The sequence below is a fragment of the Narcine bancroftii genome, chromosome 9 (genome assembly GCF_036971445.1).
Source record: "Narcine bancroftii isolate sNarBan1 chromosome 9, sNarBan1.hap1, whole genome shotgun sequence".
Taxonomy (NCBI): Eukaryota; Metazoa; Chordata; class Chondrichthyes; order Torpediniformes; family Narcinidae; genus Narcine; species Narcine bancroftii.
In genome coordinates, this window is record NC_091477.1 from 104,893,837 (window position 1) to 104,907,438 (window position 13,602).

The 13,602-nt window shown below is 48.4% G+C and overlaps 1 protein-coding gene across 1 annotated transcript in view; it reads left to right on the forward strand.

The window, feature by feature from the left end:
- The first annotated feature begins 7,994 nt into the window (after nucleotides 1-7,994).
- Nucleotides 7,995-13,602, forward strand: part of ccdc39 (coiled-coil domain 39 molecular ruler complex subunit) — a 64,074-nt gene continuing 58,466 nt past the window's right edge. Inside the window, exon 1 of the mRNA XM_069897131.1 lies at nucleotides 7,995-8,158. Coding sequence (XP_069753232.1) covers nucleotides 8,069-8,158 — 90 coding nt within the window. The 5' untranslated portion in view covers nucleotides 7,995-8,068. The remainder of the gene's footprint in view (nucleotides 8,159-13,602) is intronic.

Consider the following 13,602-nt stretch of genomic DNA (forward strand, 5'->3'; position numbering starts at 1 on the left):
TTTTTCCTCCTTTGCCTTTTGTCAGAGATTTAACAAAAGCCTACAGGTTTTGGAAAATTAATGAACTGGCAGAAGACTTCAAAGACAGCAGGTTTCTAAAGTTGATACATTTGCAGAGGGAGGGGAAAAACCCCTGGAGAAGCCAGGTGTAAAGATTAAAGACAGTGGACAGTTTGCTCCGGAGGCCATTTTAAGAAGGCAGCACAAGAGTGAAGAGCTCTTCGACCTCTTTGTGGGAATGAGAAACCTACTGGGCCTCATTGTCTGGATGTAGACAAACTGTCAGATTTCCACCTGCAGTTTTAGAGGGATGACTATGTTGGCAACCTGTCTGATTTCCTTCTGTTAGTTATAGAGGAATGAGAAGATCACTTCGTGACCAAAGAGAGTGAAGGTAATTTTTGTTCGACTGATCCACGGAAAGGGTTCTACTTGCAGAAAAAAAATACTGTGCTTGTATGGTGACCAGAGTGAGAGTCACTCGAGTTAGTCTGACCATGAAAAGGGTTCTGGACATTTTGTGAGCACCTCTTACTTTGTGTCCCCTACGCTAAAGAAGAGGGGAGTTTTAGTTGGCACTCATCTAAAAAGGATATTATGTTGGAAGCACCTCAACAAGGGTTTTGTAGTTAAGCAACATTCTCTCACCACCAACCCCCCCCCCCCACTGACCCACTTCAGGAACTGCTAATTTCATCTAAAGCCTGCTTGTCAAAACCACCTAAGGCCTCTGTGTCTTTGAATTGCATCAATTTCAAGCCAACGTGTCAACATTTGGATTTTCTGAAACTGAACTTGGAACTGCCTTTCAAGAATTGGGCCTTGACCTATAGTGGCTTGGGATATTCCACACACACCAGTATATTAGCGCATAGTTGGGGGTTAAGGTAGATAAGTGTAGATTAGTTTAGATGTGTAAATAGATTAGGTTTTATATCATTGTTCATTAATAATTAAAAATATTATTTTAAATATAACACCATCTGGGCTAATTTTTATCGCCACTGTCTGGTACGTAACAAAGGTTCCTGCAGCAATGGCCTGCAGAGGTCATAACAGCCACTACATGGTCACCAAGATGCATGGGAAGGCTGCACTACTCTTAAAGAGTTACTCTCTATGGTCCCACAGAACAACTGCAGAAAGGGCTACCGTGCAATAGGGGGAAAACGTGGGGATGGATTGATACTTGTCTTCCAAGTGTCTGGTCATCCAAGCTGGTGGACACCCAGATACACTATTAAAAATATTCTGATAAGCTGACAGAAATACAAAACTAACACATAAATGGAACAGTAGGGACACTTTAAGTCATCTCCTTTCTGGCTAGCTGTGGTGTTTGTTCCTTGGTTTTAGTGAGATATAAATGCAGGTCATGGGTTGTAGCAGTATCAGACTGGCAATACATCCAAATCTAAATTAACAAAATCAGAACTTCTAACCTTGCAATATAGACTTGCTTATTAATCTAGGTAAATTTTACATGAATTTTAAGATAATTTTACTTTCAGCTATAAGGTTTCATAATTAACAGACAAGATAAAGTCAATACATTTGGAGATGGCAATTGGAGGTAGAAATACATTTATTAGAGCAAAGAAACTTGTATGCCTGCACCATAAATGGAACTCCCACTATTTCAGTCTTGTTATTATCAATTTTTCAGTTATGTATACCTTGACATCTATGTTTGTTACAGTAAATTGCACAAGCCAATCCTCTAAAATTGATGCCGCAGTATTAAAGTTTTCTGATTAGAGACACTACATTTCTGCTGAATTAGGATTTCTCTTTGCGATTTATGATCATTGCAGAAATTCAAACCTCATACCATTTCAGCTAAAGCTTATAATAAGCTTTTTAGATGTTCCTGATGCTTCTGGTGATACTGATACAGTATTTCCATAAATCAGCAGAATTAACTGGTATCTTCAGCAGTGTAGTTAAAACTGTGTAACAGAAGTCTGAATATGCCGCACTGAATATTATGATAACATTCCTAAATATTTTTTCTAATCTACTCAGAGCTGCTGTACTGTTACATTTTATATTTATACTTTACATCCTGCAAACTATGATGCAAGTAGAATTTTCCAAAATTTAAAATCTTTGTGCAGGTGACTACGTATTAGCATAAAACAGGAAATATACGAAACAACTGCGTTAAAAGTAACAAGATGTCATGTTTCACTGGTATTCAGTATGAAAGACCAAACATGAAAAGTGTATCCTTTAACTATGGTTCAATTATAATTAACTATTAAATCAACAATTACTACAACTTAAGTGTTGGTGTGGAAGATTTTCTACATTCAGCAGGGATATGGGTAAAGTAAATCCAATTGTTTAGAAAGTGTGCAAAACAATTTTTTTTGCATTCCATTACTGAAAAATTAACTTTATGTTCATTTCAAATCATAACCTCGTAGGTTATGCACATGCTCTAAAATAAAACTGAACACGCTTGTTGCATTTATACCTCACGGGGAAAATACTACTGTCAATTAAAAAGTGAGAAATATTTTCAATATGCTATAAAATAATATTAAATAAAACACCATTTATTTTTGGTTTGAGTTAAAAAAGCAAAATGGCTGATACTGCTGAGGATTCACTAATGATATTTCAGAATATGTGTTAGTAAGATTCTCATGTCACTTATGTCAGTCTCTAAGGCAAACGAAATGAGTCTTTCCTGTAATAAGAAGCTTCGTGGAATTAGTTTCGATTTGCAGAAAATTGCAAGACGCAGACACTTTTATCTAAAAATTTCACTCGTGTCTAAGGAAAACTCATATTATTTGGTTACATTCCATCAGAACTAAAAATAACATTGTGCGAATTCTATGCATGCTTAATGATGTATAGAAATCCACCTGCTTTCAGATAAAATGAGTTTAATTTTCTGTTGCCAATTGCCTGGTTGGCCTTTCATAAATTACTTATGCACAGCTATTATTAAAAAAGGGGAAAAGCAAATTAGAAAAGTCTTCCTATCTCTCTGCTGGATTTAGGCAACCCGTTGCTTTGACTGCCGGAGTCAGCATTTTGAAAAAAAAACCCTGCTCACTTGAAATTCTTTACATCGTGTACAGTTACGCGTCATTGTAATTTTTTTTCCATTCAAATTTCTCCTAACTGAAACTTAAATCTGAATTTTTTTTAAAAAGAGAGATATCCATTTGTACTCACTTGTCACTAACATTGTTGTAGTTTAGGTTTATATTTAATTGAACTACAATCAGATAAATTCATTTAAAAATGTTATCATTTCAGGTGGATGGTGTTCATTTAAATTCTCATGGTTTAGTACATTAGGTTAATGTGCACTGGGGACTTTTACTTAAGGCTCAGAAAAAATGTTTTCAATCCGTTCCTTGGGTTTCGTATTACATATACTAAATCCTTGTATTTAATAAAACTTGGGTATTTTCAAAACTGGTTGAAGACATCCCCAGTCATGACATTTCACTCAAAATTTAGGTACACTTGATCAATCGATAGATTATGCTTGTAAAACATTTTCTTAATTCCCATTTCAAATCTCAAAAAGTTAAGATTTTACATTGATCACAAGCATTTTATATTGATCTCATATGGGCTGCATAATTTATGTATAAAATTTAAGCTGATTCTCAGTGAGTTATAAGACAATATTCAAATAATTTTTTCTGATGAAGAGATAAACTGCAAGACAAACCAGTCATGATAATGACTCACAAATATTAAGATTTAATTTGAATTTTAAAGTCCTGCAGACTTTTCTCCAGAATGTGAAATAATGTAACATAAAATTTATTATATCCAGAGGTAGTAAAAGCTTAATATTTTGCAACAATTTAGAAACAAAGTAAAATTGCTTTGTGCCATCACTTTAACAATGGAGAAAAAAAGTGAGGAAAATGGCAAAGATGTTTGGTGCACCGAGTTGACTAATTTTACAAGTGCATTGAGTCATCCTTCAACTATTAATTAAAAAATGTTCATCAGTCCTTGCACCTTCCCAAATTTTACACAATGTACCTCATTGGTTCATTATTTTGTTAAGTAAAATATACTTAATATAACTGTAGAATTTTAAAAGTTGGAAAATTAGAAGAGAAATGTGATCAGACATGTAATCAGGGGAATAAATTTTGCAGCGAGAAAGAGAAGCTAAAGGTTGGGTATTCTTTAGCAAATAAATCCCCAAAGCATTTCATCTACTAGGCATAAATCAGGATTTATGATGAATGCTCCCCACTTATCTGGATGAGCGTAGCTCTGACAAGGCAGCCTTGGTGTTATGTAGGACAGCGTTACCTCTCTGTCTACCACCTTAAACACCAAGTTCCTTGCCAACAGCAGTATTTACAAAATGCATTGCAACAACTCCCCAAAGTTTATTTGAACAAACTCCTAATCTCCACTAGAACTATGGTTATAGCTCCATTGAGACTCTCGCCCCTGCAAGTTTTACACTATTGGAAATATATAACCATTTTGCACATTGGGTCTCACTTTAAATAGCATCATGGACATGTTTTTCTTGCACAAACTGTAGTGATTCGATAAAATGGCTTACCTCCATTTGCAAAAGGACAATAAGGGAAGATCAGTACTATTGGTCCTGCTAACAATATCCACACTCTATGAATGGAATTTGAATAAAAAAGGAGATATAATTCATATGAAAATGGGGCTTTTGTTTACTAACTTCAATTCAAGAATTGAATGATAATTTGATGTTACATAACTAAAATACCCTAGATTATGACAATTTCACAATTACAATTAAGTTCAAGTTTATTATCATTGCATAAGTACAATTGGATGAAACAGCTTTCTTTGGTCCTCAGTGTAAAAACATGTAAACACATACATCAACATAGCACACCTATAGAGACAAGTTATTTATATGTAGCACATATATAAAAATAAATACTGAATATAATAACCCGAGTAATCGTTGAATTTTTTTGGGGAAAAAGGTGGGTCTACTTTTACACGGGTCAAACATTTGGCCTCATGAATACCTGTGTAGTTCAAGGCATCAGGAGCTCAGATGGTTGGGACCGGGTGATAAGATCATGGTCAGGGCATTGGTAGCTCAGATGGGTGGGTGGCCAGGATGAGGATCCACAGTCGGGAGTTAAAATGGGCAGGCATCAGGGGTGAGGATTCGTAGTCAGACCATAAGGAGCTTGAATGGGCGGGTGGCTGAGGCCAAAAGTAGGGGGTCAAATTTTACATGGGTCAAACAAAAAACCATTCAATTTTTAGGCCAGAAAAGGGGCATTGACTATTACACAGTATCAATATTTCTATGAGTATATACAGTAAATATTGTTACATAAATAGTAGTGTTTCAGAGAGTTTTGTATGAACAGTTCATCAGTTGTTCAGCATTCTCTCTGCCTGTGGGAAGAAGCTCTTTCTCAACCTGGTGGTTTTGACTCTGATGCTTCTATATCTCTTTCCCGAAGGGAGTAGCTGGAAGATGCTGTTTACGGAGTGGTGGGGTCCTTAATGATTTTGTGAGCCTTCTTCACAGACAATGATCCCCATCAATCATGTTGATGGGGGGGAGGGGGGCGGGAAGAAGGGAAACCCCAGTGATTCTCTCTGCCTTATACTTCTAGGAATTGTGAAATCTGTGATGCATAACATTGAAAAGAAGAGTTGATGCACATGATCCTAAAAATGCTGAATCTTTAGCAGATGACCAATTGAGAGTATTGATATTGAATTCTTAGCTCTATAATATTTTTGGAAACAAATTGAGAATTTACCATTTCTACATTGTACAATAGTTTAACCTAAATTGCAATGAATGCAACAGTTGTATTCATATACTGTAAATATATTTTATGGCAATTGAGAGCTGTATTTTCATATGGAAGTTGACATTAAACCATACAAAGAAAATGTACGACTGACATTAGGTTTGTAAAAGATGTTAAGGATCTTTAAAAGAAGAAACAGGAAATACACTCCACCAAAACTGGAATCTTGCTAATCTCTTAATTTATCTATTTTGAAATTAAGGTGAGAATTCCAGAATTTCAGGGTTTAGCAAAGGCAAAGAACATAAATTAGATTATTGAGGTAACAGATTTGGATGAATGTAAGGCAATAAACATTTTAGAAGGCTATTGAGCTGGGAGAAATAACAAGAGTGGAGTAAAGCCATGGAGGAATTGGGAAAACAAGGATGAGAACTTCAAAATTAAATTGTTTAGCTGGAGCAATTGTATGTCAACTGAGCTGCTGGATGAATGAGAGGGGTAATTAGGACCCAGTGCTACAGAATTTTGCAGTTGAATAAATAACAGAGCAATAATGTAAAATCTAGTTGAAAAGTTCAGCAGAGGCCAAGATGAGGCAGGGTAAATTTAATAACATTACAAATATGAATCAACTCTCAGATATTGGTCATCTTAATCACCCAGCTTCTTTGATGATATTTTAGATTTAAACAACAAAAAGTGAAAATTAGGAGCAGGTGTAGCCCATCCTCCCCATCAAACCTGCACTGCCACTTAATAAAATTATGTCTGTAACCTCACCAGCAAAGTTTTGACCGCCTGGTAAATTTTCACCACCCATCTTTTCAAGAATCCATCCACTTCTGACTTAAAAGTGCTAAAACATTGATTGCCCTGAGAGGAACTACTTTATACCTTATTTCACAATTAAATAGGTATTTTTAAAGTGACCCTCAGCTCTTTTCCCCACAAAATCAGTCACTCTCTCCACAGACATTGACAGCAACTTCTCACGTCTAAAATGTTTTAAAACTCCTGCATCATTGTCTATCCTAGTGTAGTATGGTATCAAATTTGCTTGAGGACATCTTTCAGAACTACTAACCTTGCTTTATTAATAAACGGCACACAAACATGCCCTTTATTATTAAAACAAAACTGTAAACATGGCAAAATCACAATGCTGGAGAAATTCGGCAGGTCAAACAAGAATAGATACACATTCAACGTTTCAGGCTTGATGCCTTCATTGCTATGCAAAATAGACTTTGACCTGCTGAGTTTCTCCAGCATTGTGTTTGTCTTCAACCACCGTGCCTGCAGACTTTCGTCTACGTAAGGGATACTGGAATGGGAGGAGTCAAGCAAGTGCTAATTAAGAATGAAGTATTATGGGTTAACTTAAGGTGAAGGGATACTGGAATGGGAGGAGTCAAGCAAGTGCTCATTAGAAATGAAGTATTATGGGTTAAATCAGGGTGAAGGGATGCTGGAATGGGAGGAAGGGTTATAAAAGTATAATAAAATAAGGATCTTCAAAACAGGATAGCAAGTAGATAGCTTTAGCAAGTCTTGGGGATTGATTAATGAGTAAAGAACAAAGACATATTTCCTGGCTAACAAGTTTGCAGGAAGGCACATAAACTGATAAGAAGTTAGAATCCACGTGGGCAGAATTACCTAATGCTAAACCAACCCAGGAGGCAGAAAAATGTTAGGGGGAAGGTATCTCTGTACTGAAATGAAATGTATAAAAGTTGGGTCAGCCTCAGTATCTGTGTGTATTCCCAGGGTAAGGGGAAGCACCCAACTTTGCATTGTTGTCATAGTATAATAAAAGTTCTTTGTTCTCAATTTTTGTCTCGAGCAAATTCTGTGAAGGTACTTCTGCTTCTCACAGTCTATAACTCCTGTTCACTGCAAAACTGTGATTTCTCTTGCAGGGATGCCTCCCCTCCTGAAGTTCTCCTTTACTCCCCAAATCAGGCCTGGGGGAAGCCCAAAACGTGGCTTATGCATCTTTATCTTTGCAACATAAAATGCCCTGCTGAGTTTCTCCAGCACTGTGTTTTTACTTCAGTCACGGTGCCCGCAGACTTTCCTGTTCAGATCGTGGACACAGTTGCATGGGAATAAACAGCAGGGCTCCCTGGATTCTCCTCGGCCACTGCGAACGGGGCGGGCTCCGAGCGCCCCCAGCGGTTGGCCGCTCCAATTCGCCCGGAAGTGCGTCTGTTCACTGCCGGAAATCCGGCGTCTCCGGGGTAGTGGCAGAGGGCGTCGGTGGTAACCAAGGGGGACCCTGCGGGTTGAAGTCGAAAATGACGGATGCTGTCCTGTGTGAAATAAACTGGGACGATGGCTTCGCTCTTCCGGTGGCAAACGTGGAGAACAAGGCTCTGGAGGATGAAGTAAGGGGTGGAGGCGACGACAAATCGGAGAGGGGGTCCGGAGGAGGAGGGGCCGGGGCCGGGCCCAGGGTAGAGGGGGGGGCCGGGCCCAGGGTAGAGGGGGGGGGCCGGGCCCAGGGTAGAGGGGGGGGGCCGGGCCCAGGGTAGAGGGGGGGGGGGCCGGGCCCGGGGTAGAGGGGGGGGGGCCGGGCCCGGGGTAGAGGGGGGGGGGGCCGGGCCCGGGGTAGAGGGGGGGGGCCGGGCCCGGGGTAGAGGGGGGGGGGCCGGGCCCGGGGTAGAGGGGGGGGGCCGGGCCCGGGGTAGAGGGGGGGGGCCGGGCCCGGGGTAGAGGGGGGGGGGCCGGGCCCGGGGTAGAGGGGGGGGGCCGGGCCCGGGGTAGAGGGGGGGGGGCCGGGCCCGGGGTAGAGGGGGGGGGGCCGGGCCCGGGGTAGAGGGGGGGGGGCCGGGCCCGGGGTAGAGGGGGGGGGGCCGGGCCCGGGGTAGAGGGGGGGGGGGCCGGGCCCGGGGTAGAGGGGCCGGGCCCGGGGTAGAGGGGGGGGGGCCGGGCCCGGGGTAGAGGGGGGGGGCCGGGCCCGGGGTAGAGGGGGGGGGGGCCGGGCCCGGGGTAGAGGGGGGGGGGCCGGGCCCGGGGTAGAGGGGGGGGGGGCCGGGCCCGGGGTAGAGGGGGGGGGGCCGGGCCCGGGGTAGAGGGGCCGGGCCCGGGGTAGAGGGGCCGGGCCCGGGGTAGAGGGGCCGGGCCCGGGGTAGAGGGGCCGGGCCCGGGGTAGAGGGGCCGGGCCCGGGGTAGAGGGGCCGGGCCCGGGGTAGAGGGGCCGGGCCCGGGGTAGAGGGGCCGGGCCCGGGGTAGAGGGGCCGGGCCCGGGGTAGAGGGGCCGGGCCCGGGGTAGAGGGGCCGGGCCCGGGGTAGAGGGGCCGGGCCCGGGGTAGAGGGGCCGGGCCCGGGGTAGAGGGGCCGGGCCCGGGGTAGAGGGGCCGGGCCCGGGGTAGAGGGGCCGGGCCCGGGGTAGAGGGGCCGGGCCCGGGGTAGAGGGGCCGGGCCCGGGGTAGAGGGGCCGGGCCCGGGGTAGAGGGGCCGGGCCCGGGGTAGAGGGGCCGGGCCCGGGGTAGAGGGGCCGGGCCCGGGGTAGAGGGGCCGGGCCCGGGGTAGAGGGGCCGGGCCCGGGGTAGAGGGGCCGGGCCCGGGGTAGAGGGGCCGGGCCCGGGGTAGAGGGGCCGGGCCCGGGGTAGAGGGGCCGGGCCCGGGGTAGAGGGGCCGGGCCCGGGGTAGAGGGGCCGGGCCCGGGGTAGAGGGGCCGGGCCCGGGGTAGAGGGGCCGGGCCCGGGGTAGAGGGGCCGGGCCCGGGGTAGAGGGGCCGGGCCCGGGGTAGAGGGGCCGGGCCCGGGGTAGAGGGGCCGGGCCCGGGGTAGAGGGGCCGGGCCCGGGGTAGAGGGGCCGGGCCCGGGGTAGAGGGGCCGGGCCCGGGGTAGAGGGGCCGGGCCCGGGGTAGAGGGGCCGGGCCCGGGGTAGAGGGGCCGGGCCCGGGGTAGAGGGGCCGGGCCCGGGGTAGAGGGGCCGGGCCCGGGGTAGAGGGGCCGGGCCCGGGGTAGAGGGGCCGGGCCCGGGGTAGAGGGGCCGGGCCCGGGGTAGAGGGGCCGGGCCCGGGGTAGAGGGGCCGGGCCCGGGGTAGAGGGGCCGGGCCCGGGGTAGAGGGGCCGGGCCCGGGGTAGAGGGGCCGGGCCCGGGGTAGAGGGGCCGGGCCCGGGGGTAGAGGGGCCGGGCCCGGGGTAGAGGGGCCGGGCCCGGGGTAGAGGGGCCGGGCCCGGGGTAGAGGGGCCGGGCCCGGGGTAGAGGGGCCGGGCCCGGGGTAGAGGGGCCGGGCCCGGGGTAGAGGGGCCGGGCCCGGGGTAGAGGGGCCGGGCCCGGGGTAGAGGGGCCGGGCCCGGGGTAGAGGGGCCGGGCCCGGGGTAGAGGGGCCGGGCCCGGGGTAGAGGGGCCGGGCCCGGGGTAGAGGGGCCGGGCCCGGGGTAGAGGGGCCGGGCCCGGGGTAGAGGGGCCGGGCCCGGGGTAGAGGGGCCGGGCCCGGGGTAGAGGGGCCGGGCCCGGGGTAGAGGGGCCGGGCCCGGGGTAGAGGGGCCGGGCCCGGGGTAGAGGGGCCGGGCCCGGGGTAGAGGGGCCGGGCCCGGGGTAGAGGGGCCGGGCCCGGGGTAGAGGGGCCGGGCCCGGGGTAGAGGGGCCGGGCCCGGGGTAGAGGGGCCGGGCCCGGGGTAGAGGGGCCGGGCCCGGGGTAGAGGGGCCGGGCCCGGGGTAGAGGGGCCGGGCCCGGGGTAGAGGGGCCGGGCCCGGGGTAGAGGGGCCGGGCCCGGGGTAGAGGGGCCGGGCCCGGGGTAGAGGGGCCGGGCCCGGGGTAGAGGGGCCGGGCCCGGGGTAGAGGGGCCGGGCCCGGGGTAGAGGGGCCGGGCCCGGGGTAGAGGGGCCGGGCCCGGGGTAGAGGGGCCGGGCCCGGGGTAGAGGGGCCGGGCCCGGGGTAGAGGGGCCGGGCCCGGGGTAGAGGGGCCGGGCCCGGGGTAGAGGGGCCGGGCCCGGGGTAGAGGGGCCGGGCCCGGGGTAGAGGGGCCGGGCCCGGGGTAGAGGGGCCGGGCCCGGGGTAGAGGGGCCGGGCCGGGGTAGAGGGGGGGGGGGGCCGGGCCCGGGGTAGAGGGGGGGGGGGCCGGGCCCGGGGGTAGAGGGGGGGGGGGGCCGGGCCCGGGGTAGAGGGGGGGGGGCTGCTTGGCACCGTCGCCCATCAGATCAGTGAGCAGTCGGATGCATGTAATTGGGAAAGGAGAGCGGGCCCTGGCTGGTTTTGTCCGTGGCGGTGAGCGAGGTGCTCACATTGGCGTTCGGAGAAACGGGCAGAGGATGTCTGCGCCATCCCCTTGTGCCTTCAAACCTCCGACGGGTTTCTCATTTCGAAAAGATGCGCCTTTGTCATGGAAAGCAAACCTCCGAACTCGATTTGTCAGCCTAATAATCTCATGGGGGGGGGGGGGGGGGGGGCGGAACACGAAGCCAACGTATGCAATTAATCTGTGATTTGTGGTCATGGTCTTATCCAATGTATTCATCAACAAGAATGTTGCACCTGGAAACGTTCTTCACGCTTGCCTCTTGCTTTCTGTTCATTCAGTTGAGTACTGTACATCGTCTGCAGAATGTGCCCAAACAGGTCCTTGTGCCGACCTAGAAATCCTACTCATAATCCTCTGTTTTTCTCTTCATCCATATGACCTGCTGCGTTTCTCCAGCATTGTGTTTGACTTCAACCACCGTGTCTGCAGACTTTCACTATAGTCTCTCACTATTTGTCCACTACCACCCCGACAATGAATTCAAAGTTTTAAAATTCTGATTTATTGTCAGAGTACCGCCCTAAAAAAAATTATGCCTGTGTGCAAGGCAAAAAATGGTACAAAAAACTGCACTCAAGACACGTAAACAAAAGAAATGAAAACGAACTGTGCTATACAGAAAAATAAATATTGTAATAAATAATGTGCAAAATAAGAGTCCTGAAATGAGTTTTGTTGTTCAGCAGTCTGATGGTGGAGGGGTTGCAACTGTTCCTGAACCTGGTGGTATGAGTCTTATGGCACTTGTACTTCACCTGATGGCAGCCCCCTATCCATGGGGGCTGTGGATCCTTGATGATTGGTGCTGCTCTCTGATGGCAGTGTTCTGTGTAGATTTACTCAATGGTGGGAAGAGTTTTTGTCTGTGATGTACTGGGCTGTGTCCACTATCTTTTGTAGGGGTTTCCACTCCGAGGTAATGTTACCATCATGCCAGGCTGTGATGCAGCCAGTCGACATGGCTTCCACCTCACAGCTGTAGAAGTTTTCCAAGGTTTCCAATGTCATATCAAACCTCCGCAAACTCCTGAGAAAGTAGAGGAACTGACGTGCTTTCTTCACAATGACATTACAGGTAGACGACCCCCCCCCTTACGATGGGGCTCCGCTCCAGGGCTCGCATCGTAAAGTAAAATTATTGTAAGTCGAAGTCTACCAGTACTGGTAGCACCCTGACTTGTCCCTGCCAGGAGGCCCAGGTCCCTGCTGCTGCCAGTCCAGGAGGCCAAGGTCTCCACTGCTGCCTGCCCAGGAGGCTGAGGTGGTGCCGGATAACTAGGGGCAGTGACATCACACCGCAATGTATGTTATGATTTGGAATACATGCACAGATTGCCATCACGATCTCTTCCTCCCCAGTGACTGTAATCTGCGCATGTGTTCCAAATCACTTTTTTAAAAATGGCATTGGGACCATCAAAGCACAATGCATGTAGACCCTGATGTACCTTTAATCAGAATGCATTCTAATCATCATAACTTCAAAATATCATAAGCCAGTGTCTATCTGTAGTGTGTTGAGTCTGGAAAAGGTCCTTTGAGATAAATGACTCTCAGAAATTTAAATTTGCTCACCTACTCCATTGCTAATCCCCCAATGATCAGTAGCTCCTACACCTCAAGTTTTCCCTTCCTAAAGTCCACAATCAGCTCTTTGGTGTGTGACAGATTATGTTATATTTTATATTGTATATAGATATGCTTTTGGAAGATAAATAGTGGGATTTTTAGTTGGGTCACACACACAGACACACACTTCAAAACAGATCTCATTTAAAATGCTGGAGCTCTGCTCAAGCCAGACAGTCCAGGCTCCGAGGGCCTTTGCAAAAACTTTGAGGAATGCCTATTGAGACTTTACAAGTAGGTGTTAATTGGACGTGCTGGGGAGTAACGGATTATTGTTTTGGAAAGCAGCAGATGGACGGACTCAAAGATTAGGTCCAGTGCCGCAGTCTGTCTGAGAGCAGAGTGCTGTTCTAAGACAGACATGTGTTTTTTTTCTGAGTGAGAGAGAATTCAGTTGTACAGTTCAGCAGCAGCAGCTGGGACTGGAACAGGACAAGCTGGCAAGCTTGTGGAAAAACCTCATTTTGAAGACTGGTTGTGAGTTCTTAGTTCAGCCTGGTCAAAGCCCTTGTGGTCTATACAAGAGCAGATGTCTGGCTGTATGGTATTTTGCCTGAAATAAGGGAAACAAAAAGGTGACCAAAAAGAAAGAGGTTATCATCTGGAAAACTCTGATGGGGCAAGTTTCTTCAGCAAGTCACTGAAGTGGCTGAGTGGAAGAAATCAGTTTGTGTCCAATGAACAAGCAATCTCTCTCTGAAAGTTGACAAGAACCTTCCTGAGTGGTAACCATTTACCTTTCAAGTACCAAAACCTGGTGAAATTCATAAATGTTGAATTCAGTGCACAGTATAAGAATTTCCTGATACCAGTGAACATGGAGGTGTGAGAAGTGAGATTGGACTATGAATCAAAGAACTTTTCTGAACTTATACAGACATTATATACATGTGTGCTTAGAATTAGAAGGGAGTTAAGTTAATAGTAATAAGGTAGAGCTTGATCCT